This window comes from Agelaius tricolor, unplaced genomic scaffold, assembly GCF_023055355.1.
Source record: "Agelaius tricolor isolate 1412-34295 unplaced genomic scaffold, bAgeTri1.0.p SCAF_32, whole genome shotgun sequence".
Taxonomy (NCBI): Eukaryota; Metazoa; Chordata; class Aves; order Passeriformes; family Icteridae; genus Agelaius; species Agelaius tricolor.
In genome coordinates, this window is record NW_027269292.1 from 3438274 (window position 1) to 3452205 (window position 13932).

Sequence of the window (13932 nt, forward strand, 5' to 3'; positions counted from 1 at the left end):
CCCAGGGGAGGCTGCAAGTGCTTTAAATTTTCCTCACAAAGTTAATTCTTTGTGCTGTTTAATTTTGAGGAAGTGACTTGCAGAGCTGGGGTAGAAATGTCAATGTTACATGTTAATGAGGAGGAGGTTTCTGCCTACAGGAGACCCAGTAAGAGAAAACAGCCACCGTTGTAAAGAATAGTTGTTGGTAGTTTATTTACAACAAAATGCAACGAAAAATACAATATTAAAAATAATAAATAACTTGGAAAAAACCAGAAACTAAGTGATATGAGATAAATGACAGTCAAATTCTCCTGCTGAGCCTTGCACTATTGAACGTGCAGAGCAAATCAAGACTTGGTCCTTCTTTGATGGTGGTGATGCATTGCCTGATGTTGCCATCAGTGGTCTAAATAAGAGAAATTAATTACTGGACATAACAGAATCACGTGGAATTATCACAGAAACGAAAGAAACCAATAAAACCTGCTTTAGTGACACCGCAAAACTACAGGAGATCATAATTCAATGACCGTGCTGTTCATTTAAAGCAAAACATTGTTAGACTTATTTAGCAATTTTAACTTACACATAGAAAACCAAGTCCAAACAATGGCAACAGAAAATCTCCTATTGACAAGATTTTGAATTCTCTCTTACTGCACTCACTAATTCATAAAAAGCATATACATTTGGCTTATTTCAAAGGATAACACATTGTTTTGAAGTTATAGTGCAGCAAGCTTCAAAGCAGTTTTAGCAAAGTATAGCGGTCTTGTTACAAACTGAAATTCAAGGAACAAATATTTCAGTTTCAAAGTCTCTACAGCAGCAATTAATGCAAATTGGCTACTAGATGTCACAAAATCACCTTCCAGAATAATCAAAAAAGCCAAAGAACAAGGTCAAATAGTTTCTTTCCATAGTAGTTATCCAGTCCTTTACAAAATTAACCATTACATTCATAAGAAATCCCATTAAGTACATGTTTCAGGAACAACTTTTGTGGGTCCCTCCCTTTTTGATTTTTTAGGAGATCGACCCTTCTAAAGCTGCACTGAATTGCCAGTTGTTTTGTAATGATTGTTCTATCCAAAATACACAAAAGTACAAGCAAAGCCTGGAGGTTTTCACAGAAACCTGAACAAACTCATCACAGTTTTTGCTCTGAACTATTTTCTCCTTGATAAAAAATTCCTTGCCAAGTCCTAGCAGGGCTGCATCACGGGATTCTTGTCACTGTGGCAGAGAAGAGGAACACGGGCTGTGCTCACCAAGCTCTGAGGCTGCACCCAGTCAATAATCACAGCGTTTATTTTTGCAAACAAAGTGAGGAACACCTGCAAAACTCTCTATTTTAATCCTAATAAACATGTCTGAAAACACAACAGAAAGGGAAAAATCAGCACTGAAAACAATCCCTTCTCCTCAAGGTGTAACACTGAAATACTCAGACCTTCCTTCTCATTTCATTTCATTTCATTTCATTTCATGTGTGCCTGCTGGGAATATTCTAGAAAAAGCTATCTTACCCTAAATAGCAGCCAACCAAACAGAAAAAGGCATTTAAAGATCCTGTCATTGACCAGATGGGTGATGACTGCTGGGGAAACCAAGACAGAACTGAGCACTGGGCACTTCCACAATCAGGGAAAACCTGGGGTACTCTTATCCAAAGCAGGAACACATTAAGATCTTTTAATTGGCCTTGATTGAGCAGCAGCAGAGGCAGAGTGGCTGCTCCTGACCCTGCCAGTGCTGGATCCAGGGGGGGACACTAAAGCTGGGCACAGCAGGGGGAGTCCTGTCACTCTGACACTCCAGGATCCCTGTCTCTCTCTCACATCTCTGCCAGGCAGATACTCAAATCTGTCCTGTTCAATGATTTTCACAAATGACTTGTCCCCAAACCTACTTAATATCATGATCAATGTATTGGAAATCAATCAGTTAAAATCAGTAAAGATGGAACTGGTCTAATAATCTGTGTCAAACCCAGATTCCAAAATGTGAATAGAAACAGTCACATGAGCACCAGAACACTGAATAGAGCTGAGCAAATTTGTCTTGGACAAATTAAAAATCCATTGAAACAGACTTTCAGGTGGAGCAGACCTGAACTATTTCTGTATGGGCCAAAGTCAGGCAATGAGAAATTAACCAAGCAATGTTTTATGTTTTTAAAGGTTTCCCTTTGCTGTCAATGTTCCAATCTTGATACAATAAATCAATAATAACAATAAAAAATTACACATGATCCTATGATTCCATAATGTGTTAAATGGAAATCATAAACCTGTGTAGGAAAGTTTTGTTTTCAGTATTACAGCAACATTTTTAAACAAAGCAGCATCACCCATCAGGTCACCAATGAGTCAGAATTACCAGCTCTGGAAAGAAAAGCAAAGCCAAGCCTGGACAGGACATGGGAGAATGCAGGACCACAGCAAACCTGCAGGGAGCTCCTGGACATTGCTGGCTGCAGGATTTTCACTATCAGACAAATGAACACTTGTTTCAGTGCAGGTTGGCAGTGGAATTGCTGCTGCTCCTAAAACCTCTCCCCAAATACCACTCATTTCACAAAACTTGTGCTGCAGCTGCAGCAGCGAGGAGCTCAGTGCATTTCAGCCACTGTGGCCCAGGTTTGGGCACCCCCAAACTGAGTGTTCAATATCCAGGGACAGCTCAGCTCTGGAGAAGTCTCTTTTTTCCTCCATCCATGAACCATCAGTGGTGGCACAAAGTATCACCCACTGGGATCATGGTTCAGGTAGGAGCTGTCATTCCCTGGAATTGGACAGTGGCTCCCCGATGTCACCGAGGGAAGGAGCTGCAGCAGCCATGGAGCAGAGCTTGTGTGGGGGAGAGCAAAGTGTCCCACAGAGGGGCACAAGGAAAGGGTCTCACCCAGTTCATGCTTTGAAGAGAAGGAAAGAAGAGCCACTCCTGCCATTTATTTTTCTCCTTCTTCCACCATCTACACTTCCCTCTGGGAAACATCCTTGTCAACAATTGAATTCCTGAGACTGAGGAATGATTTCACACACACACACACACACACCAGGAAGACCACTTCTGGTTCCTCAACATCACCCACCCCTGGTTTGCTTTTTGAAGTGACTGATTTTGTCCCCCTTCCCCAGTGAGGCAGTGCCTGAACCCAGCTTTGTCAGATTGTTCTGTTTAGCAGAGATGCAAGGCAGGAAAGAAAAAGGAGTCTCCTGTTTTCTTCCCTTTGCATTCAAGGTCTCCCAGCCTGACTACTGCTCTTCTTGCAGCGAGGAAAAGACAGAATTCATTGCTTTTGTTTCTCAACTGGCACAATTCAGCTGCTTTTTCCAATGGCACAGAACACCACTGATGAACACCAACACTCTGAGCTCACAAAAGGACAGGGATAGTAAAATACATTATCTACAAGAAATAGGTGGTTCCTGTTACAAATTCTGTGCAAGGTAGAAATAGTTCAATGGCCTCAAAGTCGGTATAATTAATTACAACTGGGGCTTTGATACAGTGATATTTTAGGTTTGAAAAGATTTGTGTTTTGTGTTTTAGGCCCCAAATCCTGAGTCATATTAAGCAAAATGTGGATCTGTTGGTGTTCAAGTACAATGAGTTACAGGTCAAAGGTTTATGAACACACAGGAGAAGCCTGAGAGTGGGAAAGATTTTAAAATTGGTTATAAAAGAAGAAAATGGGAGGGTTTTTTTCTGTTAACCCTGCATTCTAGTTGGCACTAATTTGCCTCAGAAGTCCTTGGCAGATTTACTTAATACCTACTCCTAATTATAAATGCTGTGACCTAGATGAGGGTTTGCAGGCAGAGTACTGCTACAGAAAGATTGGTTTTCGTTTATAGCATCCCCTCAGACTGTTCCATTGGTGTCAGTAAGATGCACCATATGGCTTGAAACACTACTTTAGGAATATATAAACTACTTTCTCTTGCATGCACTTTTCATAAGGTTTTAAGGATCAAGTCTGAGGAAAGGAGTCATCTTTCCACACCGGAAAGATTATCTGAAACAAACAACAAAACCAACCAACAAACCACCACGACCTTTGTAGCAATGGAGTTATGTCACTCTTGCTGTGGCAGACATGGCTTATCAGGAGGAAACATGCAGGGTTAATTTAAAAGGTTTTTTTCGATGGATCTGGAAGAGTGAGAGTTTCTGGAGCAGACTTTTTCCGAGGCCGATCTTTGGGAACTGTTAGGAAATCAGGAGCATCTGTGGAGAGAGGGGTTGATGGAGCACTAGATGGAGCACTGCGGGTCGAGGAAGGCATGGAAATGCTAGAGATAGATATTGCCGGTGGGAAAATCCCAATCTTCTTGTTGGTAGCTTCCTGAGTGGCTCGTTCAAACTCTCGGACTTCATCCATTGTCATGTCTTCAACCAGAAGGAATGAAAGACAAAGGCGTGTTAGAATAATTTCAAATAATCATTTCATTAACTCAGTTAAACTACTTCCATCCAAATCCTAAAGCAGGGAACGATTGCTTATCACGCATCTCATCAAGTGCTTCTCCGCATGAATGCCTCCCCATTGTCAGGCACTGACTGGAGCACAATGAGCACGATGTAAAGGAAACAGAGTTTTAAGTACATTAATCACGTACTAATGGTTCCTGTACCTGGGTCTGAGCTGAATAAAGATTGCTGCCTCTGGAATTGCTGGCAAAATCCAGCTATTCCACAGGCAACTAAAGAGGACGTTTGGATACAGTCAGCGGCTAGCGTTTTTTAGAACTTCAAACAAAATACAACTGAAAGGGGTTTTAAATTTTTCATTTCGATTATAAGGCCAAGTGGGCAAAGGGTTGTCATGGTTTGTTCATCTGCTGTAATTACCAAGGGATGAAAAATTCTCTCTCCTTTCATTGACTCGAGCTGCAGCTTCATGCAAGGACCGAGCCTGTTTTGCTTTTCCGCCAATAAAGCCTGAAGAATTCTCTCTCCCTTGACAAAGCCGCAAGATTCAAACGCTCAATGCCCCGCGGAACGCAGGCAGGGGAGATGAGGATTAAAGCCCCCAGGGAAGGAAAGGCGGGCGGGCCGAGCGCGGAGGGGCCGGGGCTGTCCCGGGGCTGTCCCGGTGCTGCCCAGCCCCGCAAGAGGGCAGCGCGATCCCAGCACGGAGCCGTGCGGAACCTGCGATAAACCCCGGGAGTGACATCTGCTGCCAACCGGGAAGTTGAGCAGAAAATCAGCAAAGATCTTCTGGAACCTGCTGCTCCGTGTCTGCAGTGCCTGCAAGACGCCCACCGAGCCTACTGAAGGCAATGTTAAGATTTTTGCTGAATGTCAAGTTAAATTCATAAATTTGAAGTATTTCATTAGACCATTTATAGATTCTTTGAGCCATGAAAGATCAAACATATAGAAATAAAACCAGGAGTCTTTTAATCAATTAAGAAGTCTCATATATTCGAGTGTCTGAAGCACAGGGCTGGCAGTGGGGATTACCAAATTTGTGATAAAATAATCCTGTCCTTCCAGGGCACTGATGCTTTTTGCCCCTGCCCAGCTGCAGACTTTGCAACCTTGGCTGTTGAAGCAGCTTTCTGTTGTGTTCCAGCATCCCACGGAATAATCGAAGGCGTGCACGGTGCCGGCTGCCTTGGCTCCCCCTGCACCGCAGTGCGGGGACCTCTCCAGCCCACACTGGCACCATTAGGAGTGAGAATCTGCCTGTTGCAGATCTGACAGAAGTGCTGGCAATAAACAGATGGTCCCAGGGGAACTGTACCTACTCATGTTGGAGAGAGGTTTGAACCTGTTTTGCTGGTTTACATTTCATTTCACACCCTGTAACAGTGGGTGAGAATTTCTGCGCTCAAAGTGTCCCAGATCTCACTGAAATCACAGGGATTTTGATTGAGGAATTCTGTACGTTGTGAACCAAAGGCTGTCTTGGACAAATGAAGGGGACAGGAAGGTTTGTCAGTGTACTGTCCTTTGAAGTGAAGTCTTACTGAATGGAGCCTCCAAGACTCTTCATTTGCAATTCAGACATTAAACACTTCAATTGACTTTTGCTTTAATATTTGCTTGATATTGATATATTGATATTTGCTTTAATTTCCTTCTGCTGAGATATACACTCAAGTAAAACAGTCCTTACACTGAGCTAGGAAGACTCAGGTTCACTTTCTTTTTTCTTTCATTGATAACAACTTCTCTTCTGACCTCAATAACAATTTTTTCCACATGGAAACTACAGGTGGCAGACTTCATTCAGAACCAAATCCTGAAGTGTAGAGCCAAAATCTGAACTGATTCTCTGCTAAGGAGTAACCTTGATGTCAGTGAAGCTGCTGTGTCACGAGCACAAGAATTACCTGCCCAGGGACTATGCAGACAGCATCTCCTCAGGCTGGGGCCAGCTGGCACTGAGCAAGAGCCAAGGGAAGACTTGGAGCCCTTCAAGCCTTGCCCCACACTGATTTCATGAGTAAACCCAGCACTGAGTTCCACAGCACCATTAGCAGAAATAAAGGAATAATGACATTGCAGGGGCAAGGGCTGCTGCATCTTCTCTATTTGCAGAGAGTATCAAACTCTAAATTTAGGCCTCTACTTGTGGAGCCCAAATTAGGTAATTAAGTACTTTATGAAATCTCCAGACCAGAGAACTTACACAGAAAGCTGCCCTTTTCCACAAACCACTGCTACATACTTCTGCAAATACATCCCACCTTGTTGGTAGCTAATCAATGACAGTAACATTAAAGTTACCTTGAAAAGAGTTAATAACTCATTAGATTTTTTTTCCTGGTGAAAGAAAGAATTTTGTGAATCCCATAGAAGTTTTCCACTCCCCATGTTCTTGGCTTTTTGACTAGACCACTGTGAACTCCTGTATTTTTTAACTATTCAAAGAATAGAAAGTAAAAATCCTATTTAATCTCTTCTTTATGTATCCAAATGAAATTTGAACACTGTGCTTTCCTGGAAGCCAGGGAGCTGTATATGAGCCCAACCCCACCCTCCCTTACATAACTGGCAGGGTTACAGTGCAAACCAAAGGCAGGATTGCACTTCATGGAGAAAGATTCTGTTCTTATTGAAGCAAAACCTCCCCAAAATTGCACTGGCTGATCAGCAATTGGTTGCTCTTTTCTGGTGTGTGCAGATGCATCAGCTGAGGATGGGCAATATGTTTCAAAAATTGACATACTCTTGCTTTGGCATGGCTCTCTATTTCATCCACAGTAGATGAATGTTGGTTGCAAACTTTAATGTTGGTTTTTTCATGCATATTTTTCTCGTATTCTCGAACATCATCCATAGTCATATCTGTAAAAAGTTCAAAATTGTTGGCATTTTCCATTGATTCAGTGCAAACTTATTTTTTTTTTCCTAAGGAGAAGGTTCTAGGAACACAAAGTCTTTCAGCAGAAGCCAACAAAGGATTTTTTAAAAAGCAAGGAGCAACTAGCTTTATGAAAATTGCCTCATAAAGGTAGTTGTGTCAGCCAAGGAAGGTGCAAGGTTAAGTCAAAGGGAGTCAGAGAACAGGAAGGAGTGGAAATTGTTTAGGAGTATCTGTGTAATGTAAGGTAGGCACAAAGTACTGAAGTGCAGGCCTTGGCAAAGGCCAAGATCTTCTAAAGAGATTTTAGAAGATCCTTTGGAATAAAGGATAGATACAGAAATATTATAAATACTTACTTACCTTTCCAGCACTTGGAAAAAGAGTTTTTGTTAACTTTGCATTGTACATCTCATCACCAGCAAAAATCACAGTGTTAGAGCCCACTTTAGATTCCAGAAACTAACACTTAAACTGGTAAGTGAATTAATAATGAGTATGGTAATGGTTGTATAGCCTCAAGCAATTGAATGAGTGATGAAAATTAGAAATATCCCCCAGATGAGGCTGATCCCAGCAGCAGGATCACTGAGCACTGCCCAGCACAGCCTGCCAGTGCTGTGGAACACCAGGCAATGGGGGGTTAACACCTTTAACAGGATTTGTCACCACAGCTCCAGCAAAAACATAAAGAATCCAATAATTGACCTGGGACTCTTCTGAGTATTCCCAGGCTTTCCATAAATGCCCTGGGGAGTGAGGGGTCAGAACAGGAGCAGTGTCAGGGTTTGGGCTGTTCTTTACAATGCCTTGGTAGCTTCAGAGCCTTGTAAAAACAGCCATCCACTTGTGACTCCAAACACTTAAAGAGCATTTTATTAGCACAGTCTGTTTGCAAAGGGGTGCCCCTTTGGTCAGGCACTGGGATCTGCTCTTGAGGCCCCCATATTCCTCAGTTTATGATGTGCCACTGGGATCTGGGAGTTCTTGGATCACACCACTCCCTGCTCTGTGCTGTGAGCTCCTGCTGCATTTTATGAGGCAGCTTTTAAGGCAAGATACAACTTCAGCTGTTGTAGTGACAGCATGATGTCATAGTCCATCAGTAAAAACAAATGCAGTCTGAAATTCTGATCAAGGAATTTGAAAAGGAAACATGGAATACCCCTAACTCGTACTCTTTCAGTCTTTTACTGTTGTCTGGAATGAGAAACAAGCCCAGAAGCTGTGTCAGTAACATGCTGGGATGCACTTTGCCAAGCACAGAACATGCTCTTTATTAGTAAGTAACACTGAGGAAATAGAAGTTCTTAATAATAAAACTAAATAGAGTTTAGTAAATTAAATGACATAACACATTCATACTTACAGGGTCAGTAACAGCAACCAGTCATTAACATACACATTGTTTATTACACTGATTATTTGATTCATTTTATCTGACTACCATCATCTCCAGGTCTTTCTCAAACTTCCATTTCAAAAGGTGTTAATAGACATTAAAAATTATATTTTGGATGCTAGATCATTATACCTATTTTATTAAGCCCAGATTTTTTAGTTTTTTTACTTAAGCTGATAATTAGGCTCTTAAAAATACACTATATTAGTTAGTAAAAAGGCTCACTCTGACAAGGAAGAATCCACAAGATAATTGTGTATCACAGTATTTCATCTGTGGAAAGAGTATTTTTGGCAGGGAGATTTTAGACTTAGGAGAGGAAAATCTATAGTGAAATGTTTTTGAGCTAAACCTGTTTAGTATGTTTAACTTCATGGCTGTTCATTTGTCATCATTATCAGTAACTCTGCTAAAGTGCAGCTGACACCTTGCTTCTCAGTAACATTCTCCATCTCTCACTGTATGGATATTTTGGGTAGACTGGGAGCAAATTTATGGGCTCAATTTTTACATGAAGTCAGGCTGTTTTATTTAAAGTTATCAGTTTCCCTGACTTGCTACAGGGAAAAGAATGGATTGTTCTATTTCAGGTAAAAAAAGAAACAAATCTAAAATTAAAAAAAAAAAATAGCTCTGAAGAACTCTCTCACTGGATATAAAATTCTCTCACTAGTTTACAGCTATCCCAATAGAAAAAGATATTTTTAGCAGTTTCAGTATTTTTATGACCATTACAGCACAAGATTTTCATGCAGTATTAAATTTATAAGAACACTGTGATTTCAAAAGCGATTTTTTCTCTATTTCCAAACAATGAGCCCACTGAGTTGGTGGCTGAATTCCAGTGCAGGGCTGTGACACCTCTGAGATGTGTTTGCAGCAGTGACTTCCTGAGCAATGCACAATGGCTCTGAGCTCTGGTGAGAGAGGTGTCCCTCACCCATGAAATGCCCAAATTAGTGTTTCCTGAAGCTTGAGGAGGGCCTAAATAAACATTCTAAATATATTGTCAAATTCCTATGGTATTTCCATGGCCTGTCTCAGGGCCTGTTTTAAGAGTAGCTGTGGTGATGGATATTTACAGAAGATGCATGTAAAAGGTACAAACCAGTGGGCTCACTTTAGACACTGTGATTTCTGGTTTGATATTCAGATTGCTCTGTCCTGCTGGAAGTGCCCACATTCTCACAGCTGCCTCATGGATTCCAGCACTTTTTGCATGCAGCTGCTGCTGAATCAGACCCCAGAGGATTTATGCTTATCTACATCTTTTTTCAGAAAAGCTCTATCTTTTCTTTGTTGCAATCCATATCAATAGCTTAAAACTTTCCTAAAAAGCTGGAAATGTGTTGGGTCAGAGGCCTTAGGAGTCTGCAGGATGGAAATGGCTGCAAGTTCAGGCAGCCTTAAGAAGGAGCTTTATTCCAACCTGCACGAGGTTCTCCATAGAGACAAGTCCTGCCTGCAGGGCAGGTGGGGCACTGGGGCAGGTGCACTGCCATGCTGGCATGGAAAGGCCTCTCTGGCTGCTGCCTGATCCAGCATACCTGGAGGGCTCCAAGGCCAGCCTGCATGGGGTTTGGAGCAGCCTGGCCTGGTGGAAGGTGTCCCTGCCCATGGAAGGAGATGATCTTTAACATGGTTCCATCTCCTCCATGAACCAGTCACACTAGGACCTGATGATCCATGAAAGCAGATGGAACCTGCTGTTAATCATGGCATGTCCCAGCCCCTGGAAGGGTTAATTAGCAGGTTAATTGGCTCAGGAGGACACTCACCATACCACTCATCCACCCAGGCAAACGCCTGCCGGTGACCGATCAGCAGGATGTCTCTGACCACCTGCAAACAAGGAAAGGGTTAAAGGCCCCAGCAGCAGCAAAACATCTCATCTGTGTCTTTCAACAAGATTGAAGTGAGAAACCCTCTGATAGTTCTGAATCTAAAAAGTCATTCTGGACCTGTTGCCAGCACTGAATCATGGCTTTGACTAGCAAGGAATCCATTTGGGAATGTGTAGAAATACCAATATATAGGAGGATAGAATATAAGTAAATAAAGGTAGTATAGAAAGTAATCTTACCCCTTAAAGAGTTCAGCTGGGTTAATTATTAAAGATTAGGAGCAGGCCTGACTTTAACAGGCCACAGCTGTAGCCAATAATAAGAAGAGTGTTATAGAGTGGATTGGTTGGTTGAAAGGGAACTGGAGTCACTTGGCTGCTGTGAGAAGGAAGAGTCAGTGCCTAGAGGAGCTGCCTATGAGAAACATCAAGGAGGTACAAAACTCCAGCAAAATGGAACCCTTGCAATGTAATTGCAATAGAACTCTTGCAGTATAATGACAACACCAATAATCATTGGCCAATTAGACGTTCTGGATCTCTTCTTTTCCCTTCTCATTTTTTTCTAACATGTAGAAGGTCAATACTATTAAAAATTTGATCACCTTGTAGTTATGCTATTCATGAATTGACTTTTTAGAAGACTGACCAGAAATTGGAATTTTTAGTAGGCTGATTTCCCACTGTGTTTCTAAGGGATTCTTCACCTCACTGCTGTGTGTGTGGGACCCCTGTGTGCTCAGAAATGCTTCAGCTCACATATTGGTCACAGCACTGAAAATGTTATTGATAGTTTTTCTCAACCTTAGGCCTGAGCAGCTCTGGGCTTTGTCACGTTTGTACCCAGAGTGAAGTGCTGGGCTCTGCTCCAGCTCTTTGAGACCTTGTGAGAGGTCTGAGCCTGGGCTGAGCTCCCAGGCTCCTCCAGCCATAGCCACATTCCCGTGAGTGCTCGAGTTCTGCTCATGTGAAGGATAAGAAACAGCTCCTGTTTCACTGACCTTGTGTACAAATTGCTCTACTCTGGTTTGAAGTCCCCAGACTTCAAATTTCACAGTCACAAGTTTGTAGGAACACATAATTGGCTGATGGGTCTCTCTCCAGCCTTCTTTCAATTGGCCTCTCCCAGTTTTCTGTGACTTGAAGTATTTGGGATCCTGCAAAAGAAAGAAAACATACAGGGAAATGCAGGAGGAGAAGTTGTGTTTGTCAGTTTGCTAAGTAAAAGTTGTGAGAAGACACAAAACATGCTAATAAACTTTATGAAAAAGTAATAGGAAATTGACTTTTAAAATGCATGAGGATATGCTAAAATCCAAGCCTGGCAGTGAATCAATGGCATCATATTCCTGGAGATGCATTGACAATCATCATCCAGGACGTTTTCTGCTGTAAGAAAATCTGTTATTGCAAGTCATTCAGTGCAGTGCACTCCAAGGGTTATTTATGGCCTTTGGAAAAGAAAAATAAAAATAGTGGCTTCTTCAGAGGCTGTTTTTCCACTGCCCCTTGGTGTGAACTGCTTGTACTTCCCACCTGTGCCTGTCTCCTGAAATTGTGTCCAGTTGGAGCTTTGACACTTCAGCACTGACCCTGGCAATGCCACCTTCAGTTTCAAGTGCACTCGTTCATCCTAAGCTAAGTAGGAAACTCCTGCAGTTTATCAGTCTCTGGTTACAACTAAGTCATGAGCAGACACTGAGTAATCCCAACTCTGTTTCTCTTTCAGGAACTGGGAAATCAAAGAAACTACAACATTGAAATGACAACATGATTTCATAAAACCATTAAAGGCATTAGTTCATCTTTTTAAAGTTTACATTTATCTGTACAAGATACAGTTTTATCCATGAAAGTGTTATTTTCCATATTGGTATAATTCTATTTCCCTTTATGTCCAATCCTGCTAATTATATCTTGTAAATAGAAATAATTTATGGTTAAGCACTGGTTGTCAGAAATTGAAAATTATGTCATTTCAGAAAATTCACAGTGGAGCTTCTAAAATCTGTCCTGAAGAGTAACCAGCAGTGCTCAGCTGTGTTCTTTCCCCAGTGCTGAGGTCTGGGAAGATCCTTTGTTATAAAAGTAGTTAATCATGTACTTAATTAGTGCTTAAATTATGCATGAAATGGATGACAATCAGGAGAAAAACCACAAAATACTGGTAACTACTCTGATCTTCATTTTGCTTCATTCAGTGTGAGTTTAGGTATCACCCAGTGTTCATGTTCCTACCATTTATTTATCTCTTGACTTCTGGTTTTATCCTAAACTGAAGCTCTGCCATTAAAGCTTCTCTCCAAAGCTCTAATGAGGTGAGAGTCTCTCCTCCCTGTGAAAGTCACTGCTTTTATTGCTGACACAGCCTTTGCAAAGGGGAGACTTTGAGCTCACAGTATAATAAGGTTTCAATGTGAAATCACCATAAAAACAGTTCAGCATCATAATTTATCAGAGCAACACCCCCTGTACAGCACAGCTCATGGTCACTGCTGCTGCCAGTCTTGTCACCCAGCAAAGCTCAACCATCTACACATTTTCTGTTTGAAAGAGCTGTTTAATAATTGATCATTGCCTGAAGCAATCAATATAATAATAACACCAATAAAAAGAAAAAAAGGGAAGAAAACATAATATTCAGAAAGACATAACATTCTAGTTGGAGGTTCCTTAAAAAAAGAAATAATTACAGAAAATATTATTTCAAATATGCTTGCAAAATGTTCCACTGTGAAATAAGAATCTCTAAAAAGGAAAATAAGTCAGGGTCTGCTATTTCTTACACACACACACACACAGTGCTGGTGTGATGGAGCCATTCCCTTGATTCAGCATTTCAGATACACACTTTAATAATTCTGAGTGTTGTACTTTACAGTCCTTCAGAGATAACCAGAACTGTAATAGAGAAACTTCAGTGCAGTCCAAAGGGATTTAATGTAATCAATTTGAGTTGGTATCAAATATCAAGAAATTCTAACAAAAAATGAAATAATGAATAACTGCCCTGCATCACTGCTCATTCCCAAGTTTTCTGGGCTGGGTCTGGTTTGGTTTGGTGAGTTTAAGCCAGCAGACAAGGGGACACACAGTGGGAATCACTCTAAATTTTGTGGCCCACAAATCACCCACCAACTGCAATGCAATTGATCCATTACATCACTCCCAGGTGCAAATTCCCTTAACAGCACCCAGAGATGGCACCTCTGCATCCCTTAATCCTGCCCCTTTTTCTTGAAGGACATGAGGATTAGTCACAAATTGGCTGGAGAGCTCCATGGGAAGAGCCAGTTCAGCAACTCACATCAAAGAGCTCTTAGGGAAATTCCTGCCTCTCTGGAAGCATTAACATATTGGTACCATAAAACTGCAGGC

At 41.6% G+C, this 13932-nt stretch overlaps 1 protein-coding gene across 1 annotated transcript in view; it reads right to left on the reverse strand.

The window, feature by feature from the left end:
* Positions 1-4243: 4243 nt before the first annotated feature.
* PITPNC1 (phosphatidylinositol transfer protein cytoplasmic 1) overlaps positions 4244-13932 on the reverse strand; it is a 74482-nt gene continuing 64793 nt past the window's right edge. The window contains exons 7-10 of the mRNA XM_071451234.1: positions 11556-11711; positions 10490-10553; positions 7175-7293; positions 4244-4383 (exon numbers count right to left, since the gene is read on the reverse strand). Coding sequence (XP_071307335.1) covers positions 4378-4383; positions 7175-7293; positions 10490-10553; positions 11556-11711 — 345 coding nt within the window. The 3' untranslated portion in view covers positions 4244-4377. The remainder of the gene's footprint in view (positions 4384-7174; positions 7294-10489; positions 10554-11555; positions 11712-13932) is intronic.